Raw genomic sequence first — 23,271 nt, 5'->3', positions numbered from 1 at the left:
CTGTGTCCACAGTCCTATCTGTCTTCTTTCCTCTTTCTTTATTGACGTTCCTCATCCTCCAGTCATTGTTCAGAAAACAAAGCCATTGAGAGTTTCGGGAAGACTAGGGCTAAGCAGGATATTGTTTCTTAATTTCTCAGTCCCCTTGGTATTGTCACACTCCAGGAAAACTGTCCCAGTTATTCCACTTGAAATAGCATGTGAAAACTGTAAGCTGAATTTAATGTAGCTGCAGATAGTAACTGTCCAAAACCAGCATTACCTTATACTTGAAATAAAGTCTTATACTTGAAATGAATCATATACCCATTAACAAGGTGCATCTTATCAGGAGCATTCACCTTTCTGTGTGCTTTGTTTGGCTGTTTTATTGGTTGTTCATAAATACAGTGCTATAATTTGTCTTGTAGAGGCTGCCTACACACTCCTGCTGTATGATGAGCTGTTGGAATGGTCTGATCGGCCACTGAGAGAATTCCTCAACTACCCCATGCAAACAGAGTGGCAACGTAAAGAGTGTCTCCATCTGACCATCATTCAAAACTTTGATAGGGGAAAGGTAAAATAACCCTATTTTACTGAGTGGATCTGTAAAAACCTAGTTGATTCATTTTAAGACATTACTTCCAGGGTTGCAGTCTTTCCTCATATAGAGGGGAAGGGTTTGTTATTGCCTGATTAAGCAGTTACTTAGTGACATAGTAGATTTCTTCTAATCTTGTGTTTGTATCCTAGAAATCCCACACTTACATGTGAGAATAATTTTCGCTTGTCTAGCAATTTGCTTTGTAACTATCAAAGCACTTTATAAAACACAGTATAATTTCTCCTCATTTTAAAGATGGTGAAAATGAGCCATATGAAGGTGATGAAATTCACTTAATGACCAAGTGAGGAAAAAAATTCAAGGGTCTGGATTATAAGAACTATATTTGCACCTTCTAAATCATCTTGTATCTTTTAGAATAGCAATTGCAGAATCTCTGAAAACAAATGGGTTTAGGCACCACAGTTCATTGTCATCACTGAGAATGCTTATTCTGAATTAAGCAAGAGTAATTATCCTGTAGTCTAAAATTTCTTACATACTTTGTGTGATAATTTGTCTTACTGATAAACAAGCAATGTATTGCAATTTTGTGTAACTAGTGTAATATCCATGTAAGCCTAGTAAATGTAATCAAACTGATGTCGATTATCAGTTTTTTCAAAAAAATCTGTAATCAACTTATGGAATTTAAAGTATATGGTGCAGTAAAATATTTTTCAATCTACAAAGTAAGGAGGATATGTTAAATTGTAAAAATTGTACTGAGTTGAATTGATCTCGTATGTAGTATCAAAAGAGATGTCTGTCAGTCTTGAAATGACATATCTTGTGCAGTGATAGTCCTGTAAGAATCATTTATTAAATAAGTCTCTAAATATATTTTCAGTTCTCCAGAGAATACATCAGTATTACTCAGCAGCTATCAGTATGTCTGGTTGTCAATATGATCAAGTATTTTCAGTTACTGGAAGTATGTTAGTATAGAAAGAACAGATCACTTCTAAATCATGAATTGTCAAACACTTACTTTGAAATTACTGAATGTCTTTTACTTGCTTGCAGTGTTGGGAAAATGGAATTATCTTATGCAGGAAAATTGCAGAACAGTATGAGAGCTACTATGACTACAGAAACCTCAGCAAGATGAGGGTAATGTACCTGAGTACTTTTCATCAGTCAGAGATCCAAAAGCTTTTCAGTTACTTAGAAAATTAAATTTGCCTTGGGATGGTCCTTAGGTTTAGTTTGCAAACTTTATTTTTTATCCGTTGTTTTTTTTTTTCTACAGTAAAGATTATAAAAAGGAGTGTGAGCTTTTTGAAGAAAATGGCAAAAATAAATGATATTGCAATGTTTGTACCTTTACAGCACCCCTTTTGTGTGCATGCTTATGCAGAAAAATTACAAATTCATTTTCATTTGTTTCCTATGCTTTGTCCAGGGATTGTGCTCTATGCAGTCCTTCACTAGGAGCAGGAACCTATCCTTGCAGTTGTAATTGTGAGCAAACAGCTTGCAACAAGCAACGTACACCTTTGCAATTTTATTTTATTTACTGCTTAAAAATATGGTCTGTTTAATATCATAGAGCCAAAATGAATCTTTCCTGGACCAGTCCCTGCTTTCTCTCTCATTTTTCTTAGAACTCTAAGCACTGTTTCTTTCTTCTTTCGTTCTGATACCGTATTTTAAAGATTATTCAGTCTTCCCTTTTCTTGTCTGTTTCTGATAGATTCATATTACAGCTTCATTTTTAAATTTTCTGTACATGTAGGATACTCACTGTTAGGACTGATTGAAGTATACTTAATCCAGAGCTGCTTAACGGCATTATGCAAAATTCTCACCACAAAGCTATGTGGCAGTATTCCCTGTGATCTGCTTATTCCACATGTCTTTAGATATCCCAATGGCAGAATCCTATAAGCATAAGTAAACTGACTATCATCATGTCACTACAGTTATTAGTTTATGCATGTTTAAGTGTACTTGATGTGTTTTGTGTTTGAACTGGGAAATATCCTGTATCTGCACCACCTACGTTAATCCAAAAACGGAGGTGCAGAGATTTCCCACAGCGATGTAACTAGGTGGCTATTGGTACCATACATATATTAAATAACTGTCTGCATTACCTAAAATAGAGCTAAGAGTGGGGTTTTTTCACAGTATTAAAAACTTAAGAACAGAGAATGCTTTGTTGAAATATCATCAGAAAAAGGGGACTCTTGCATTAAAATCACTTTGTATCAATGTTTTCAGTGAAATAAAAGCAGAATGTATTGATCAAAAATTATGTTAATTGCTATTGAGAGATTTTTATAGAAACCCATATTTGATGCTTAAATAATTGGAGTCTGGTATGATTTGGACACAACTCTCTTGAATATGGAAATGCATGTTGTCATTAATCTAATATTTTACTCCTTTAATATATTTAAAAGCATTTTTTTTTAATTCTTGAAAACTCTCAGGTCATTAAGAATTAATCTGATGCATTTCCAGTACTGCAATTCCAGTACTCCAGAGCAATGTGCTGAAAGACCCTCCCTTTTGTGTAAAAGGTAAAAATATACTTTCAAAAAATACTAATTGCATTTTTTACCAATCTCACCCAGATGATGGAAGCATCTTTGTATGATAAAATCATGGATCAACAGCGTTTGGAGCCAGAATTTTTCAGAGTTGGATTCTATGGGAAAAAGTTCCCATTCTTCTTGAGAGTAAGTGAATTGAAAATGAACAGAACGGAGTAATTCTGGAATTCATGCTGTCATTCATAATCACTTTCTCTATGTGAGAATTTGATCATGCCATTTACAAGTTCTTATCCTGTGAGAAACAGGGAATTTTTTGTGGTAATTAACGAAATACCCTTATGTTTCCAGGGTTAAGAGAAGATCCTGTCTGGAAGCCTACCATTTGTTTTTCCATTAGAGTCCACATGAACATTCGTGTTTATGTTGGAAACCATGCACCTTACTGTTCCACAGACCAACATCTTCTTTTCACTGTATTTTGTTCCTTTTATTCTATTCTTTTCTGCTGGTGGCTGCTCAGAAGGTGGCTGTCAGACAAGGTATCCCTTGGCAGTGGGACAATGAGTAATATAGGAATTAAGTAATTACATTCCCAAGTTCCATTGTTTTTGAGATGACTTAAAAATTCAACATGCTGAGTTTCATTGATTATCAGTGTACTAAAACTGACAAGATATATAACGTTACTCTTGAAGATTAATCTTTGATTCAGACGTTACTGAAGTGTCCTTGCAAATGCTAGTTGTGCTTACCCTGTTCCACTCCTCCACAGTCTGCAGTGCTTTAGCTGCACTGACTGTCACCCTGGGAAGAGAACAGAATCCATCTTATTCATGGAGCCACTGCAATTGAAATCCAATCTTCTTCCTATGTTAATTCAAATAAGTGACAAAGGAACCTCCTCGGTATGGTGGAGGCCTAAAAACCCTTATTTTTCTTTGTCTGTGGTAAATGGTAAATAGCACATGAAAGTCTCTCCTTCAAAATCACTGCACAGAAAGAGTCTGATGGGCACATAGTTTTTGACATTACCTAGTACTTTTCTGAATATAACATCTGTATAGACAAATTTGAAAATGTTAATTGGAGATAATTTAATTTTTAGATTACTAAAAATCCATCAACTGATGAAATAAAGAGTACTGGGCAAAGTTGTGCAGTAGTGCAGTACTTCCAGACAAATAAGTCTTTCACTGCTTATGCATCTGCCCAGGAAGTATTTATGCATTTTGCAAGTTAAATGTTTGAAGCACAGATCTCTGCTTGCAGCACCAACAAGGAACACCTCAGAACTTACTGCATTTGATTTAATTTTCTTAAACAGCCTGGTTGTGTTTTCTATATAGAAGGAATAAAGAATAAAGCTTCGGAATAAAGCTTTGAGGCCTTAATTTGTACTTGCACAATAACAGTATCACAGTTGGTTTCTTGTAGCAATTTTCATGAAAGTCCAGGCTCTCAGAATTTAATGCTTTCTGTCTTTTGTCAAGATACTCTAAGGACAACTGTTTCTCTCTAAACCTGTTTCAAGAGGAACACATTAGTAATGACTTTTTAGAATTTTCTAATGTATGTTTTAAAATTGAATTCATTTAACACTGTCTTTAGAAAAATGGTTAAGGTATTTCCATATTTCAAACCTGTGTCCAAGCAGAATCAAACCAAAAAGTGCTGTCCAAAGCTACAGGAAGCCCTCAGCACCACCACAGTCAATGACTAGTTTCAATGGGTACTCAGATCAGGGCATCTCATGTTTAATGTAGGATGTGTCTATCTGTATTCATGTTGCACAATCTCAGGAAAATAATGATGCAACTTCATAGTGGGCATCAAGGTAAAAGAAATTATGTTGGAGCCAGGAGTATTCTTTTAATTCATATTACAAAAACTGAACAATTTTAATTTACCAGGCTGATAATTGATAAACATTTAAAGGAAAAGGCAAATTGAATGCATCCTATCATGCAGTTCCCCATAGAATTCTCATAGAAAAACTGGCCAACCATGACCTGGATGAGTGAACGGTCTGCTGGATCAAGCCCTGGATGGATGGACGGTCCCAGACAGTGGTGGTCAGTGGAGATAAATCCAGCTGGCGGCCAGGCACAAGTGGTGTTCCTCAGGGCTCGCTGTTGGGACCATTTCTGTTCAACATCTTTATTGATAATCTTGACAAGGACATAGAGTGTATCATCAGTAAGTTTGCAGATGACACCAAGACAAGCGGGAGTGTTGATCTGCATGAGGACAGGGAAGCTCTGCAGAGAGACTTGGATAGATTAGATCTGTGGGCCAACGTCAACGGGATGAGCTTCAACAAGGCCAAGTGCCAGGTCCTGCACTTGGGTCACAACAACCCCCTGCATGGCTACAGGCCTGGGGAGGTGTGGCTGGAGAGCTGTCTGGAAGAGAAGGCTCTGGGGGTTTTCACTGACAAGCAGCTGAACATGAGCCAGCAGTGTGCCCAGGTGGCCAAGAAAGCCAACGACATCCTGGCTTGAATTAGAAATAGTGTGACCAGCAGGAGTAGGGAGGTGACAGTCCCCCTGTGCTCTGCACTGGTGAGGCCACACCTGGAGTATTGTGTCCAGTTTTGGGCATCGCAATATGAGAGAGATATGGAGGTGCTGGAGCGAGTGCAGAGGAGGGCAGCGAAGCTGGTGAAGGGCCTGGAGAACAAATCCTATGAGGAGTGATTGAAGGAGCTGGGACTGTTTAGTTTGAGGAGGAGAAGGCTGAGGGGAGGCCTCATCACTCTCTACAGCTACCTGAAAGGACATTGTAGAGAGGTTGGTGCTGGTCTCTTCTCACAGGGAATTAGTGACAGAACAAGAGGGAATGGCTTTAAACTGCAACAGGGGAGGTTCATACTGGACATTAGGAAAAAAATTTTCACAGAAAGAGTGGTCAGACAGTGGAATAGGCTGCCCAGGAAGGTGGTGGAGTCACCATCCCTGGATGTGTTTACGGGTCATTTAGATGAGATGTTGGGGGATATGGTGTAGGGGAGAAATTTGTAGAGTAGGGCTGATGGTTGGACTCAATGATCCCAAAGGTCTTTTCCAACCTGAATAATTCTGTGATTCTGTGATTTTCTTATGTATTGTTTTTCTTCAAATTGTTTAACTACAAAGAAGTTTCCTAGTTCCTCATGGAAAGGACTTTCAGCCCATTTCATTGTCTCAACTGTCTATCGCATTATGTTTTTGTTACATATTTTATACAATCTGATATGTTATGTTAGTTCCATACCTGAATCCAATAAAACAATTTCTCCCTTCAGATTTTTATTATAACCTTAAGTATAATAATTCAATTTTCCAGACTTTTGAATAAAACTTACTTTATATGGTAAAATTTCCTTCTTCTAAGTACCTGTTCTTTCTAGATTTCTTATTTTCATTCTTGCCTTTTGTTTCTTATTTTTTCCTCCTTAAAAGGCTGTAAAAATTGCCCAAAAAGTGTTATATTTCAGTGTGTGTGTTTGAATCTATCTAATGATACCCAATTATTCTCACATAACTTGCTCATGGTTTTTTTTTTTTCTTTCTCATTCTGCTCAGAATAAGGAATTTGTTTGCCGAGGACATGACTATGAAAGGCTGGAAGCCTTCCAACAGCGAATGTTGAATGAGTTCCCACATGCCATTGCTATGCAACATGCTAATCAGCCAGATGAGACCATCTTTCAGGCAGAAGCACAGTGTATCCACATAATCACAAACCCATACACTGCAGTTACGTCTTTCATGCTTTTAAAAGATGTAGGTACATCTATAGCCAATTTCAATCACAATGTGCCTCTACTGAAATAAATGGTAGGTGAGAATTCCTCTGCAATTTGACCCAGCTGCCCTATTATGTTTCAATTTTTTTTGTTTAATTGTTGGTTTTATTTAAAAATTCCTTAACAGGTTATTAAGATTCTTACTTTAGCCAAAAATACTTGTAGAACTATCACTGCTGTGATAATGGTATATCAATTCCAGTTACAGTAATTAAAGTTCTTACAATACAGCATAATGTTAGCATGATGTGACATAGTGTAAGAATATATTTAATTGAATCTCTTTACTCCATGTAGTATTCCATGTAGGTAGTTCTATTTCAGAAATAAATATGAAATTTTTAACAAAAAGAAATCTCTCAGGTTCCGTTTCCCAAGCCCTTAATAGTCTAGAAGCGTGTAATGATATACACTTTTTAAAGAGCTTTTCTTCTGAGATGCTTCAGGAGTCAATATGCTTTGCGAATTTGAATGAAGTGGAATAGCCTTAACTCTTTACATATAGATTTGCAGATTTATGCAGTGACACCAATTCCAGAAAACCAGGAAGTCCTGCAGAGAGATGGCATTCCAGATAACATCAAGAGCTTTTACAAAGTAAATCACATCTGGCGATTCCGATATGACAGGCCTTTTCACAAAGGGACCAAGGACAAGGAAAATGAATTTAAGGTAAAGTACCATGCCCTTTCCTGAACTACTGGACCTATAGATTTATTTGTAACATGAGCGATAGTTGTGTTATTCAACCAAGAATGGTATATGTCTACAGGTCTGTTATTCAACCGAGCATGGTATAACAAATTCTCTAGAGGAGATGGTAGCTCAAGTTTGACTATTTCACTTCTCATTTTAATTAAAATAATATGAAAAATATATGGGAGGTGGGAAGGTCATCTTGTATGGGAATAGGAAAGAAAAAAATGATTTTTTTTTTTTTTTTTTTTTTTTTTTTTTTCAGAAGGCAGAACTGGAGACAGCAGAACAGCCTCCAGAGAAGTTTATAAGGCAGATAGGAAAACATTGTTAAGTAGATGATATGGGGTACGGATAGGATTGCCAAAAGTTATTTCTCCCTAGAGCAAGGGAGAGACAGTTTTGACTAAACTGCAGCATAATGTTCTGTTCCTGTGATACTAAGACTAAATACTACCTCTGAACTTAGAGATTGTCTCTAAGGAAAGAGCAATAGTTCCTTCCCTAATATGTAAATGACTTCTCTTCCTCCTACTATAAATGTCACACTGAAAATTCATCTTACATTCTTCTGGTGTAATTTTAATTCTGACCCACTAGAAGCATCCTGATGCAGAATATATTCTGGTATTCAGACAAAGAGAATTATCCCATAATAATTTTATTACAAAGTTTAGAAGAAAGAACTGTAATGGTAATAAATTAGTGAAATTAAGTCCCTGTTGTCCTCCAATTAAAGCTTAGGGCTTTATCTTAAATGTACAGCTTATATATATTTTGTGTAAGCACTATCCTGTATGTTGATTTATCGCTTTACAAACCTCTTGCACAAAGTATTTAACAGTAGTACATTTGAGTATCTCAAATAGGACTTCACAGAGGAAAGCTGGTCACTCTGTATGTTCTGCTTCTGAACTCTCCCTCTTCTCAGATGTTATCTCAGAAAGGAAATATTAAAATGCTAATTTAGTTGTGAGTGACTTTTGGCGATTAGGGGACAAGATAGACTAATACCATGTTTCAGAGTGAAGAATCAGCAGAAATTACTGCTTAGTAGTAGGTCCTAGAAAGTCAGGAGAAAAGTGGATGTCACAGGCTTCTTGGATAGACATTTCAGTAGAAATTTGAATGTCAGTACTCTTTTTTTCTAATGTATTATGTATTACATGAAGGTATTAATGATCATTAAGGGAATCATTAAGAAAAATATAGATGCAAATTAGAGAAATAATTTGGTTTTGTGTATTGTAGAGTCTGTGGGTGGAGAGAACCACACTGATCTTGGTGCAGAGTTTACCTGGAATATCTCGTTGGTTTGAAGTGGAAAAACGTGAAGTAGTGAGTATGAGACTGATGGCAACAATTTATTGTGGGCTCACTTACTTCCTTACTCATATGTTATTTAATGAACTACTTTAAGATTTATTACCTATATCTAATTTCTTCGAGAAGGTTTTCAAGCCGGCTACAACAAAATTATTTACAAAGTATTTTGAGTCGTCTGGTTTCTCTTATCTTGAGAAGTATTATTAAGAACCACCCTTATGATTCATTTAAACAGTTGAGGAAAAAAGAAGTTGAGAACAACAATGGGCAGCCAAAGGCAACATTTTGTTGGCAAATTACCTTCTTAAAACTCAGCATGATGTAACATTTAATACTTAGAATATCTATAGGTTAACATATCTTTCAGTATTCTTGAAAAGTAAACATTCTTCAAGTTCCTGTACTATAATAAACGCCATGTGGGTGTGTCTCTCTGCTCCATTGAAGTTCCCAGTTCTCAGCATGGGCAGGGAAAGCATGCCTACGCAGAACCTGTAGGAATGGGGTCTAATGTAGCAATCTTTTACTGACACATCATAATTTCTTCTCCTTCCTTGTTGTTATATTTCTTTAAAAATCCTTAAATATGTTTCAGATGTATTCAGAGGAGTGCTTCTCATATAAAGATCTCTAAATATTACTGGTCACTTGTTGAGCCCAGGAGTATAATTACTTCCTTCCTGTAGTCTTACAATAGTCCCATTAAATATAGGGATTCCATTGTACAGCTGATATTCTCTAAATCTCTCTTGTGTTTTTCTTTTATTATAGCAACAAAATGTCATTTGTTCACCATCCTGATATCCTCCTGTAGAAAACCAAAAATGGAATTTAGTAAAAATAAAAAAAATTGTGTATTACTTGAGAAATTTTGTTAGTTGACTCCTACTGAGTCCTTTCTACATTAATATGACCCCTAATATGAAGATCTTCAGTTTACTATCATGTTACCATTATAGTCACCATTTCCAAAAGTTAACTGCAATGATTTTTCCTGGGCATGTACAGATCATGACTCAGATTTGGCTTGTATGTTTTGGTAAAGTATAGCAACTGCAGGCCTGTACTCTTCCCATCACTTAGCTTTTTGCTTTTCCTGCAATTCATGCTACCTGTGAGAAAAGCTTCCTTACCCTCTAAAGAGGATGGGCACATCCCACTCAAGGACTGCCCTTGACTATAACTTGATTATCATCTTACCTCAAAGCTTACATTCAAATTTCTCATCCATAATGTGTAGTTGTTGACTTCAATTTGGGTGGGGGAACTAGCTCGCCCATACTTGAGCTTGGCTCTGTGCCCTTAAGCATGGTGAAGCTCTCCCTGACCTCAAGCCCAATTTAGGTAAAGTTACCAAGGACAGTTTAGCCCTGAATTCCAAGAGTTCCACCACAGGCTGAAGTGTGTGAGTGTTTTGCAGCAAGGGCCAAGTAATTTCTCAAGCTCAGATAATGAACCTACAAGAGAGGGACAATTGTTTGTTTTGGTTCTTGATTACATGATAAAATTAATTGTCTCTGTGCTCAGACTGTATACTCAGAGAGTATAGCCTAGGCGAGAAGAACTTTTTCTGCCCCATTACTCTAGAACATAGAATAACATTCTTCTAAGAAATCAAAAATTACATTTAATATATTTCATCTTTCACCTGAAGATTAAGTATGTTTCCAGTGTTCCTTACTCCTCTTTCAGGTGGAAATGAGTCCCCTTGAGAATGCCACTGAAGTCTTAGAAAATAAGAACCAGCAGTTACGAACACTGATTAGTCAGTGTCAAACTCGACAGATGCAAAATATTAACCCTCTCACAATGTGTCTAAATGGGGTCATTGATGCAGCAGTTAATGGTGGAGTTGCTAGATACCAAGAGGTAAGTAATTTATTTTCTGTTTATTAAAAATCTATCATAAGACAGTTTCTTACTGACGCGTTTCTCTGTACAGATGCAGCTCCTGTGTGTGAATTGAGGACAGAAAGTACTATATCAGTAATAGTTTTAATTATATTGCAGTTTTGGGTGAGATGATGTTAAATATAGCTTTATTGAAATAACTGTTTTGCTGCAGATAGTACTCTAGTGATGAGTTGATTCACAATTACCTTGCATTCTTTAGTGGTTTGTTTGGGGATTTTTAATGAAATAGTTAATTGTAACTACATTATAATAATATATTCCTTCCCCCTTGCCCTTCTAGGTCAGGAGCTACTTCTGGCCAACCAGCAAATTGCCTTCTCTGTGCCGACGTTCTAATTTTAAGAGATAGATATATATGTATGCATACAAGTTTCTTACGTGTACATATGTAATATGTATACAGACAAAATTGTTAACAAGAAATTTTTATATATTTATATAAAATGCTTAACAAGCAATTTATTATCTTGAAGAATCATATTGCTCTAGATCCTTCTTCTCCAAGTTTTTAAGGAAAGCTATTTTCTGGAAAAGTCTATTAAGAAGTAATACGTATAATTAATAAATGTCTGACGGTGGATTTGTTCCCAAAAGTTATTCCATTGTGATCTCTGAATCACCTTAGGAGAACCTTATATGTTTGGGATGTTGTATTTCCACAAAGTTCTGTGAAAATTTGAAACCACGGTAAAAAGAAAGGAAGTCCAGCTTGATCTTCCTCTCTCTCCTAATACTCTTATGAAATACTTGAATCTTCTTGTTGTTCCTTTTCCATTGAAAGTGTCAAGTTGAATACCATTCTGCCCACTTGTTTCAAAGACTGCAAGATTCTGTGTTCATTCAACAGTGTTAAATTTGATAAAACAGCATCTAAATCAAACTACAAGAAGCTGAGTCCGCTATAGTGTTAGAAGAATCTGTCATCAAAACTACAACATTATGAAAATTGTGAGAATAAAGCAAAGCAGTATCACATTTAATGCTTCCCAGCTGCCTTTAAACAACAACAAAACTGTTTAGCATAGCGAAGCGCCACAAAGGGAGTCCCTTGAGAAATACAGTCATGTCAGAGCTATGTCTGGTTTGAATTAGCAGTATCAGCCAGCTTGGTGTCTCTGCATAGCTTTGCATTCTTCACAAGCCTAATAAAGGTTCTAGCTTGCTCCTTTCTCATTGTTATTCTTAGTTGCAATTCTTGGTCTCCTAGACAGATCTTCATGTTTCAATTCCTTCTGTCCTCTCCCTCTTGCTATGTATCTAAAATATGACTTTTTACTAATTTGGGTTTTAGACGCCAAAACTGATAGCAGTAGTTGTGAGATTTTATTTTATTTTATTTTATTTTATTTTATTTTATTTTATTTTATTTTATTTTATTTTATTTTATTTTATTTTATTTTATTTTATTTATTTTATTTATTTTATCCTCATTCTCTTTGCATATTCCTTTATATGTCTTCCTGCTGTTTTGCCACTTCTTATCTTCTACCTTCCTCTCTTTAAATGCTTTTCTCTACCTATCTGTTTCGCTTTTGCCTTCTGTCCTGTACAAAGCTCAAAACTCAGACTTGGAGCATGTGGTCTTGAGGTAAGCATGACCATGTCTTTACAGATATCCTCATTTCCTTTAGGCAACTTCCAAGGTTTAAGAAGTGTTAAGACTCAGCAAATTACATCCTTCAGCCAGCTACTGCCTTCTTGATTCTGCCCTTCTTTTTTTTTCTCCTGTTTTTTCTCTTCTGGTGGGATAAAAAACCGCTGTCTCTAATTTTTCAGCACATTGGCCGGTATTGCAGGTGTTAAAGCTATGCTTTCACTGGTTTCAGTAAAGGATCAGATTCCAGGAAAATCTACAGAAGTAACAGTTATTTTGCAGCACCTTCATGTGTGCTAAAAAATGGCTGGAGACTGAGCCACTGTGGTTGGTTTTTTAATTTTTCTAAACACTGCTGGAAATGCGTGAAGAGTGTGCTTTGCACCCACTAACACCTCTTGAAGTGCAATTTGTACTATAACTTACATTTATTTTAGCTCCTTTACATGTGCTGGAAGAGTAGAGGCACTTTCATGATTAAATGATGGAATCCACCGGTTCCAAGAATGTTATTGGATTTAGTAAAATCCTGACTTTTTTTTTTTTCCTCTAAAGCATTGGTGATTTTGTTTGAAGTTAGATTATTACATCTCTGACTCATGTTACAGATCTGTATAAATCTCAGCCCAAAACCACTGGGACACCACCTGCTTGATATTGAATGAACATTAAGCTTGTAGCTGTGGGGGAAAAAAAATTCAGCTGGCAGAAGTTAGGGATTTTGGATTTTAGCAAGTATGAGAGGGCTCCTTTTAACAATTTAAACACGAATTCTTATAATTCTGCTTATCTGCAGTGAAAGAACCATGTATATTAAATATTCTTCATTACAGTATCAGCATTTTCTAGATAGGTCTCAGCACTTCCTTGCTAGGGGTTGTCACAGCATGAAATTTTGGAACTGGATCAGAGGGAGGGGTATATTTACCTCCAGCTCCACTGCTCCTCATATTTACTATAGGAAAGATTTTAAGAGCTGAAGTTGGATGGAGAACCTTGTAAGAATTATATGAGGGAAATGCTAAGACAGGTGCAAAAGGAAAACAACACAGAGCAGCCACTATTATCCTCTCAACTCTATGGGTAGAAAACTATGTGTACATACGTATAGGTACGTGTACAGTTATTGTGACATGCATTTTTGAGAAGGTCTAGCAATCTCTCAAATGAGCAGCTGGGCATTTTCTCTATGGAATAGTATCAAGAATTGTTGTAAACTCAATGTAATCCCCTTGCAGGGTAGGATAATTTCCATGCTAAGAAAGAGGCAGTAGTGAACAACAGGGGAGAGCAATGTCCAGGCCATTGCTGGTGGGTAAAATGACTTTGAGGTACTATAGCTGGTACAATTTGAGCACTGGACAAGGGGTGGAAAACCATGTAAGCTCATAAACACACCTGGATGTTGGTTTGGATGCTCCTGAAGTAAAAAGTGTGGCTTTTTGACATGAATGTCGCTAAAAATCAATGTTGAAAATCTAACTCTTTGTAATTATTTGAAACTCCTGTGTCACAGTTAATGGGGAAGAGATACTCAGTTCAGATGACCTGTATTTGGCTTCAACTGTGCTTTGCAGGCTTCCAAATTTAATTCAGGATCTGTCCTGGGTATTGAAAAAGTGGTAAATTCCACTCAAAAGTGGCTGTATTTTATTTGCCCTTATTCACCACCAATGCATATGTGAGTAATTATTTAGCATTTATTATCCTCTATCACAGTAGAAAGAAGCTTTAGTTTCAAAAATATAATCTAGAAAGTTGTTTTTTAAAAAAGTGATGTGTTTTTGCTTACTTTATGTCACCTTGTGATTTTATTCCACTTAGGCATTCTTTGTTAAAGAATACATCTTGAACCATCCAGAGGATGGAGAGAAGATCACACGCTTGAGAGAGCTGATGCTTGAGCAGGTAAAGTGAGGAAGAAAAAGACTGACTAGGTGGCCTGCTCAGCTGTTCTAGCTAAAAGTGTCCCAAAATAAAATACGAAATTTCAGAGGTTAATAATTGCCCAAGTGGTCTTTATTATTTTCTGAATTAGATTTCAAGTAGACAGTAACTTTCTGTACAAGCAGGTTTCTCGGTCATGTTAGTATTTTTTTGCCAGTCCTTTTTATCACCATCTTAATCACTTCAAGCTATTCTAAATTAAAGATTGAATGAGAGGCAGGTTTTTGTCTTGTGGTGCTCATTTGCAGATATTTGCACAACGTATTTTAATCACTCCTACTGAATAAACATTATGTCATTGAAACATGTGACGGCTTCAGCAAATATTTTTATGACATATTCTACCAGTACTACAGAACAAACATTTTCACTACAAGGTTTAGGATAAGAGCAAAAAACCCCCAAAAAATCTTACTACAGTGGAAGATATGTAATAATGGACCAAGTATACTGGTAGACAGTAAAATAAACACAGATTGATTAAATTCAACAGGTGAGTATTCTACACATTTTATGATTTTTATATTATTTCTTCATTTATTTATAAGACAAGAACCTACCAGGCTCAAATATGAAGTGACTCCATTTGGAAATGCTGAAAAAAAATTATTTTGGTCAAATGATCTTACTAAGTGTTTCACCTTTTATAACTGACATTTACCTATCTTCATTCTATGCAGCATATTGAAATTTCCAAGATTATTACCAACTTGGAATAAAGAGGTCAGAGTATTGCAATTTGCAAGATGTAAATTCCTTTTTTTGTCAGTGTTGTGATATCTTTTGGTCAGATCAGCTGAAGGACAGATCTTGAGACAGTATAAATCAGAATAGATTCACTGAGCTCACTTTAATTTCATTTAGATAATGCATGATAACTTACATTGCAGCTTTGAGTTTACAAGCTATAGTTAATCTCACCAACCCTTACAATTAATTGGAGTTAATAACTTCCTATGACAAAAACGATAGCAGTTAAACCCTCTCTGACACCCAGACGATTTAACAGAAAAGGCGGAGCAGCCGGAAGGGCCCGGATGGCTGTGTGTGTGCGGACGGGTGTGCTGCAGTCCTGACCTCGGGTCAGTGATGCTGTGCAGCTGTGTGCCCGCTCGCAGGCTGCCTGAAAACGTCAGCTAGTAGCTCTCATCCAAAGATAATTACAACATAGTGTAGCTATTTTGTTTTTAAATTTGAGTTTTTCTGATTCCTCATGTAACCAATTCAGTATTTTAAATGCCTGTGACCAGATTTGAGCAAAGATTAGAGTTTTAGCAATGTTATTCTGAAGCCTGTCGTGCCTTGAATCAAGAATATACATAAAGCCACCACTTGTTGAAGCCTCTGGGGAGCTGGAATAGGCTAGGGAACCATGAACTTCACTGAAAATATATTACAGGGTCTCTGATGGATGTGGCCATTGCTGTTGTTTCATGCTTTTTATAGATGTTCTTGTAGAAAATGGCTTTTATTTAGGGTTTAGAACTACTCCTTTATAAAGTTACCATTTAGCCAGATTTTTCACTATGTTATCCATAGTGTTTTTTATATGAGTTGAATTCATGTAGGCTAAATCTTTGGGAAAGTTGAATAGTAAAATGGGCCAAGGCATAAATCCTCTTGTGTATTACTGGGTTTGGCCTTTGATCTTGATTACAGGTCTGTCAGGGATTTAGATAGATCCTTTTAATACAGCGTATGTTTTGTTGGATTTTTTTCATCAGTATCCTAATTGATGATGAAAGCTTAAAGAAAATTAATCAAAAATGTATTTTTCCTCTCTTTCCTCCTGTCTCTTTTGCAGGCCCAGATTCTAGAATTTGGCTTGGCGGTGCATGAGAAAGTGGTGCCGCAGGACATGAGGCCATTGCACAAAAAGCTGGTGGATCAGTTCTTCGTGATGAAGTCAAGTTTGGGAATACAGGTACATGAGCAGGTGCATGGATAAACCAGGAGACCGTTTAGCTGCAGTAAGGGTTGTTTAATTTTCCTCAGCAACAAATAGTGACATCTTTTGGTTGTTTGTCTACATTACATCTTCTAGCATTGTTAAAGTACCACAAAGCAGAGAAAGTTAAACTTTCCATCCAGTCATCCAGTGCAAATAGTCACATTTTACTAAAGGGAAAGTATTATGAGCAAAAAGTTAAAATACTTTTCTTACTAATGATGAAGCTGATCCAAAATGCAGATATAACTCCTCAAATGACTATCTATATCTTAGAAAATGCTTAATGATATTATGTTCATTTTAATTAATCTTCTTTTAACAATTTGCCAGGAATTTTCTGCCTGTGTGCAGGCCAGCCCTGTTCATTTCCCAAATGGAAGCCCTCGTGTATGCCGAAATTCCCTACCTGTTTCTATGAGCCCTGATGGTGCCAGGGTAATACCACGACGCAGGCAAGTTCAAATACTAGAAATTGCTAGATTTCGTCACTCATAGAAGATGACCCATAAAATACTTTTATTGTATGCACACTTCCTGATATGGTCCTCCTGAAGTTAATGAATAGCGTGTGTGTGTGTGTATATATATATATATATATATCTATGGGTTTTTTTCACTCTAAACTAATAAATCCAAATTAAACTGTGGAAAATAAATAAGCATACTGTTTTCACATGAAGAATTATGATAGACAACTAGAGTTAACCATTTCGTATTTCATTATTCTTATAATAGTCCCTTGAGTTACCCAGCTGTCAATCGATATTCATCCTCATCACTGTCATCCCAAGCTTCTGCTGAAGTCAGCAATATCACTGGGCAATCAGAAAGCTCCGATGAAGTTTTTAACATGCAGGTACAAATTATTGTCATTCTTCAGACTTCTTTCTTACAAGGCTATTTGCTTCTGTTATTTAATTCAGAACTCTCAAAGTTATTGCTGATACTTCTTTTAAAACCCAAAACTTTAAATGGGCTGTTAACCTCCTTAACTTAGAAGGAACAACTTTTTTATGTAACTGTTTCTTCTTCTTGAAGTTAGAGCATTACAATTTTACAAAAGTAATAAGCAGTAATGCACTGTGAAGTCATCTGACCTTACATAGCAATTGTTGTCCAGTTGTCACAATTGTGATGTAATTATATTAATATATTAATTACATTTCTAGTAATATTTTACTATGTTTGTGTAGTTACATTAATGCTCTTTATACTGGTTTGCTATTTTGAAGTACTGAGAAACTGTTCTAACAAATTGCAAGTTCTTTGTTTTAGTGAAAAAGTATGTTATAAATTTTTGTTTTTCAAACCAGTAAGTGTGATGTGGTAACAACAGCATCTCTTCTATATGCAGCCTAGTCCGTCTACCTCAAGCCTGAGTTCTACTCATTCTGCTTCACCTAATGTGACCAGTTCTGCTCCATCCAGTGCCAGAGGTGAGTGCTTGTCTCCTGTGGTAAACCATATTAAATGATTCTTGATACATTACACAGCTGAATTTCTGCATGATATCACTGGTCAGACGTCAAATTTAGGCAATTGTTTGAGGAATATGAATTACTGGGGACAGAGGATTTCTTTGTCATAAGTATAGAATTGAAATGTCTTTAGTTTCACTGCATGAATTTAATCACTTGACACGTTTATATTCTAGCCTCTCCTCTGTTGTCTGACAAACATAAGCATTCCCGAGAAAACTCTTGCCTGTCCCCCAGAGAGAGGCCGTGCAGTGCCATCTACCCTACTCCTTCGGAAACCTCGCAGGTAGGAAGCTTGTAGGGAGTCCTCTGAACACAAGTAGCTAAGAAGGTGATAAAGGCACTTGCTGAACTTCAAGCAGATTCAGTGTATGCTCCCTGTTGTTAATTTTCACTGCTTGGATTTTATAAGCAAATACTCTTAAAATAGTTTACATGAAAGAGATGTGAATAGAATGCATACTGCTTGATCACATTTTTGTTGCTTTGCCTGGGTTTAGATCTGAGTTTTGATATTTACTCACTGCAGTGAGAGAGAGATGCAAAGACTTACCAGATGACACAGCCTGCTTGAGTGAAACAGCAGCATTTGTTCAATCTAGGGAAGAAGAAAGAAAGAAAAACTGTTATCATGGCAGTTGTCCATGTTGACCTCCCCTTTATTTCTTCAAAATAGCTAATCCTAGCCACTGTGAGATAATAACCTGCTCCATGTGGCAATTCCTATTTTTCAGTGTAGTTTCAGAAGAGAAACACAGACATTTTGTTACTCCAGACAGAAGAATGAATTGTGATCTTACCTTAAAATTACTGTTACATAGTTCTGTATGAAATTTGTGTCTTCTGAGTTATCTGAAATAAAAAATGAGCTTGGTGAGCTGGCCAATTTTGAATCCTTATTTCATCATTTCTTAATAGATCTACTTTTCTTCTTAATAGATCTACTTAATGTACTTTAACACAGTTGCTGTTTTAATCCATGCCATCACACAATGCACTTCTTGCTGAAGCTGAGAAAGATGAGAATATAAGTACAGTGTGAAAGGCCCTCCTCTCAACACTCTCATTTCCACTGGAAATGTTACCTCTTATAAAAAGCAACTTGGTAGTCCAGAATCCTTTATTTTAAAAATTATTTGTTAGTTTCTCATTAGTTGTATTCTTGTCCCTTGCTTCTTCAGTTACTGAATTGGCTCTTGATTTAATTTTTTTTCTCTTTTCTGTTTAAGTGAGTCCTCATGCTGTTATCTGAGGGCTTAAGAAGTGATACTGAATCTTAGGCAGTTCTCAGGAACTACTTACTGATGTATCTACTGGGCTCTGTCTCAGAGGTAGTGGAACCAAAGCAACAAACAGGAAGGACCAGGAGATGTTCTTTAAATAAAGCAGTTTTACAGTTTGCCGCAAAGAAAAAAATATCCCATTTTTGCTCCCAGACTGCAAACTCTTGCTTTGCCAAGTGGAATGCGACTTCTATCCCCCATTCTACCCGAGATTCGATAAGGGAGGCTGAGGAACACGTAGGTCCAGTCTCCGCTCTCTCTGAGACTCGCCCAGCAGGAAAATCTCCCAATCTGTCTCTACCCTCAGTGTCCCAAGAGAGGGTAAGTACAAAATTAACTTGCTTGTACAGTGAAGTATGTTTCAAAGGTGAGAAGGTCTGACAGTTTCTTTCAGCCCTTATAACCATAAATTAGGATATATCTTTCTGGGGAAAGGTAGAGTTTCTCTCTCTGCTGCTCTGTTCCCCAAGCAATAAAAATGGACTGTAATCAAAAACAAAATTCTGATTCTCTGTCTTCTGATTAAAAAGTGGAAAAAAAATCCTCAGGACAATTGTAAGGAGATAATCTTAGAGATACTCAGAAACTCTCAGAATTTAGGTGCACAAACTGTTCCTTGTCCTTTCTATTTGTATTCTAACACCAGTTAACTTCAACAGTCTTGCTTGGAGCTTCACACTCAGATAATGAGGAAAGGACCACCCATTAATGAACGTCTTTGTTACATCTTAATGAATATGATTTTCACAATAGTTTTTCAAATGAGAAAAATGAGATACATGGGGAAAATCCTGCACTTCAAGTCCAAATCAAGTCCTTTCAGGCCATAGCTACCTTATTTAAAGAAGTTTGATAGACTTCACAGAACACGACCACAGCAGTAGTGCATCTGCTTCCCTCATTTGAAAATGATGCTCAGGGTTATCAATGTACATCTGTTTTCAGTCAACATCCATTTGTGCTTGCTTTTTGATCTCTGGGTGAGCAATTGTACAGTGTCTCTCCAGCTCTTCTCATACTCTGAAGAGGAATGCCTGCTGCTATTGACTGGTCAACAACCCTCCTTAGTTCTTGCACTATTATTCTTCTTAATGGAACCTTCTGGGTTTCACATTTCGGGGATTTTTTTCTTCTCATTAAACATTCTGTGATTGCTCTTGTTCTTCCACATAGCTTTATATTTCATTATTTCAGTGTGTCCTTGTTTCTCTGTATTTCATTCAGCTTTTGTCTTTGTATCCTCCAGTTTCAGTTGCTTTTTCAGCCTTCACTCTTTACCTTCACCATAGAAAACAGACTTTGACACTTGCCCACCAGATCCTAGTGCAATGCAGACTCACTAGGCAGCAAACATTCAATCCAGACCAGGCAGGAACATATGATCACATTTTCTGTCACGTTAGAGTACACATGTATTATAGTTACACCACCTCAGTTTAATGGTAACTGCAGGAAAACAGGTATTACCTGATGCAATATGACTCTAGTACAGCATAGATAGGCAAACCTAGTGTAGCTACCAAAGCATTCTATCTATGAAGTGTTTTAAGTCAGATTGAATTGGCCAAATATTTATTCCTCACTTTATAACATGGAGCTGCAGCATGTTAGATCAATGGCAATTACTTTGCAGCTGGGTTTGCCATCTTGTGGAACCACAGCATAGTGCCTCGCTGACTCGGCATGGTCCTCCGTGAACACAGGAAGGAGATAAAAGAATTGATATGATTTGGAGTTTGCTGATTGTCTGACCTTATTTAGGAGGGAAAAAAAAAAGTAAAATTTATCTGTTCTCATTTTCTTTGGAAAGTACATCTGAATTACTTGTAGGTTTAACTGTACACTCTTTACGTCTGTTATCAAGATAAACTAGTAGATAAACACAGATTACTTGAATGCTGCCGAAAGAAGTATCTAGTGGAAATTTAAAATTGTTTCAGAAGTTTACTGTTTTGGGTTTTTTTAAAATGAATATTCAGAAAAGGGAAGACAAAGACACTCTTTGTGGCAGCTCTTATCCACAAGGGAAGTAAGAACACTGCTACCAAAGAAGTCAGGATTGGAAATAATACACAAAGTTCTTATAACAGCCATGTTTTGAATATTGTCAAACATTACACCGTCTTCAGATCCTGATTCTGCAATGAAATTATTGCACATCTACCCCTGCACTTGTTTAGTAATCTATCAAGATACCACTTGAGGAATGAGCCTTATTTTGTTTTTTAGGGATCTGGAAATTGTTAGAACTCAGTACATAATAATCCTCCTTCAGATTCCAGTTGTGTAAAGTTTTCAGAAGACTAGTCTACTCCCTATTTGTACACACATACGTTTATTAAACTATTTATGTTCTTACGTTATGTTTATCACTCTACCTCCAAAGTAGATCTGTGTAGTGGGGATAATAATAAAATGATAACATTTTCTTAAAGGCTACTGAAATACAACAGCAGCTATGCATAAACCATGCTATTCTCAATTTACAGAGAATGCTGTTTAATCATATTGGAGATGGTGCTTTGCCACGAAGTGATTCCAGTCTGCCCGGCCCTGACAAAGGTGAGTGGAAATGCTGCACCATACCAATCTTGGAAGCAATGAAAATACAGTTAATCTGTCATATTCCTTAGAATGCTAATTTTTTTGAGCACGTACTGTTACTTTCAAAACACTCCTAACTAACTAAATTAGGCTAACACTCTTTAAGTTTCAGACCACTGCCAAAAAGGGGGGAACATGGTGTTTATTTGATCTGAGTGTTGCACTCAGAAGGGCCCAGAAGTTTGCAGGAAGGGGTGTGGGGGTGGTGATGGAGCAGCAGGCTGTCTGTGAGAGCTGTCCTTTCTGCTTCTCAAGAGAGACATATGAGGTGATGAACTTCTGGAATTTGGGGCAGAGAGAAACTGTAGAGGTGAATAGAATCCTGAAGTTTTGTACTTTCAAGTCCTCTTTACCAAATACAAGTCACTATGCTTTTGGTTACACTTTGATGGAAGAGGGAAGATCGATTTGTGGTTTGTTGGGGTTTTGGGGGTTTGTTTTTAATTAGAGTAAATGAGAAACCTAGGAATTTCCATAGACAAAATATTGCCTTTTATAATTTTGCACCTGGAGAAGTTCAGTATTATTGGCAGTTATTGTGCTATGATTTCATTATGTGTTCCACATCCGTAAGATGCTCCATCACTTCATTATGCACTGCCCTTAAAGGAAAACATAAAGGATACTGTAACACAGGTGTATTGAAAATAAACGTTTTAAGAATATACTGTAGCAAGAACTGACCAGGTATCAGATTTTCATCAATAAGAGCTGGGTTTTAGAAGTATATTTTGTCCAAGTTTTTATGAAAGCTCAAGTGTGAAATTTTTCACAGGGCTGAAAAATATATGAAATAATTTAACATGGAAATAGGAGAACTTTTCCACTAGTCTGTGCAGCCAAGTACATTACAGAATTGCTAAAAGAAAATATTCTGTCCTGGAGACTTTAGCAGTCCAAAGAACTGACTGCCTGGATGACTTAAAAGAAAAAATTGGCTTGTGAAGAGATTCAGGAATTTGAAGTACCTAGGTCTGATGCCAAGTCGTTTTTAGGATGAGGGCAAAACCGTACTGCTAGGTAACAGCCTACAATAAAAATCAAACAATGTATTGATATTTTGGCCATAAAAAAGCAAAATGATCCTCCAGAAAACAGATTATTTTTTGTGCAGTCTTCTCAGAGTCAGCTAATGTGCAGTTATACTGTAACAGTATTGTTACAGATATGAAATAAATATTATTTGTACTGTACTTTTCTGTATTGTCTGGTATATACTGGTATAGTGAGGCTTTGAAGGTGTGTGAGGGTTTGGTGGTGGGTTTTTTGGGGGAAGGAAGAGTTTCAAAGCAGGTTTTTTCCACTTCTTTTACAGGACGTGAAAGAAAAATTGTGAGTTTTAAGTTAGCTTTTATCCTGTCCATGTTAAATGCCCTGTTTTTCTGTCCATCTGACTTCTTTCCAATACTGGTGGCTTCTTGATAACATGAGATAATCTACTTCTATTAAGGAAGCTCTTCCAGGCCTTACGAGATCATTCAGTTAAAGTAATGGACAAATAACAACAGCAAATATAAATATAAATATAAATATAAATATAAATATAAATATAAATATAAATATAAATATAAATATAAATATAAATATAAATATAAATATAA

The 23,271-nt window shown here is 36.4% G+C and overlaps 1 protein-coding gene across 3 annotated transcripts in view; it reads left to right on the top strand.

The window, feature by feature from the left end:
• The window catches only part of DOCK4 (dedicator of cytokinesis 4), a 245,515-nt gene that overhangs the window by 214,097 nt on the left and 8,147 nt on the right, over positions 1–23,271 (top strand). For 2 of the 3 annotated variants that reach the window (XM_026867923.1, XM_026867922.1), the window contains 14 exons: positions 411–559; positions 1,613–1,699; positions 3,169–3,273; positions 6,654–6,795; positions 7,383–7,549; positions 8,825–8,911; positions 10,592–10,768; positions 14,232–14,315; positions 16,159–16,278; positions 16,636–16,757; positions 17,041–17,161; positions 17,660–17,741; positions 17,960–18,069; positions 21,556–21,628. In XM_026867923.1, the coding sequence (XP_026723724.1) occupies positions 411–559; positions 1,613–1,699; positions 3,169–3,273; positions 6,654–6,795; positions 7,383–7,549; positions 8,825–8,911; positions 10,592–10,768; positions 14,232–14,315; positions 16,159–16,278; positions 16,636–16,757; positions 17,041–17,161; positions 17,660–17,741; positions 17,960–18,069; positions 21,556–21,628 (1,626 nt within the window). Of the gene's footprint in view, positions 1–410; positions 560–1,612; positions 1,700–3,168; positions 3,274–6,653; positions 6,796–7,382; positions 7,550–8,824; positions 8,912–10,591; positions 10,769–14,231; positions 14,316–16,158; positions 16,279–16,635; positions 16,758–17,040; positions 17,162–17,659; positions 17,742–17,959; positions 18,070–19,219; positions 19,388–21,555; positions 21,629–23,271 lie in introns of all 3 variants that reach the window. The other variant, XM_026867921.1, reaches the window with a different exon arrangement.

Source organism: Athene cunicularia (genome assembly GCF_003259725.1).
Source record: "Athene cunicularia isolate RWA chromosome 1 unlocalized genomic scaffold, athCun1 chr1_part2, whole genome shotgun sequence".
Classification (NCBI taxonomy): domain Eukaryota; kingdom Metazoa; phylum Chordata; class Aves; order Strigiformes; family Strigidae; genus Athene; species Athene cunicularia.
This window is presented reverse-complemented; position numbering and strand designations above follow the sequence as displayed.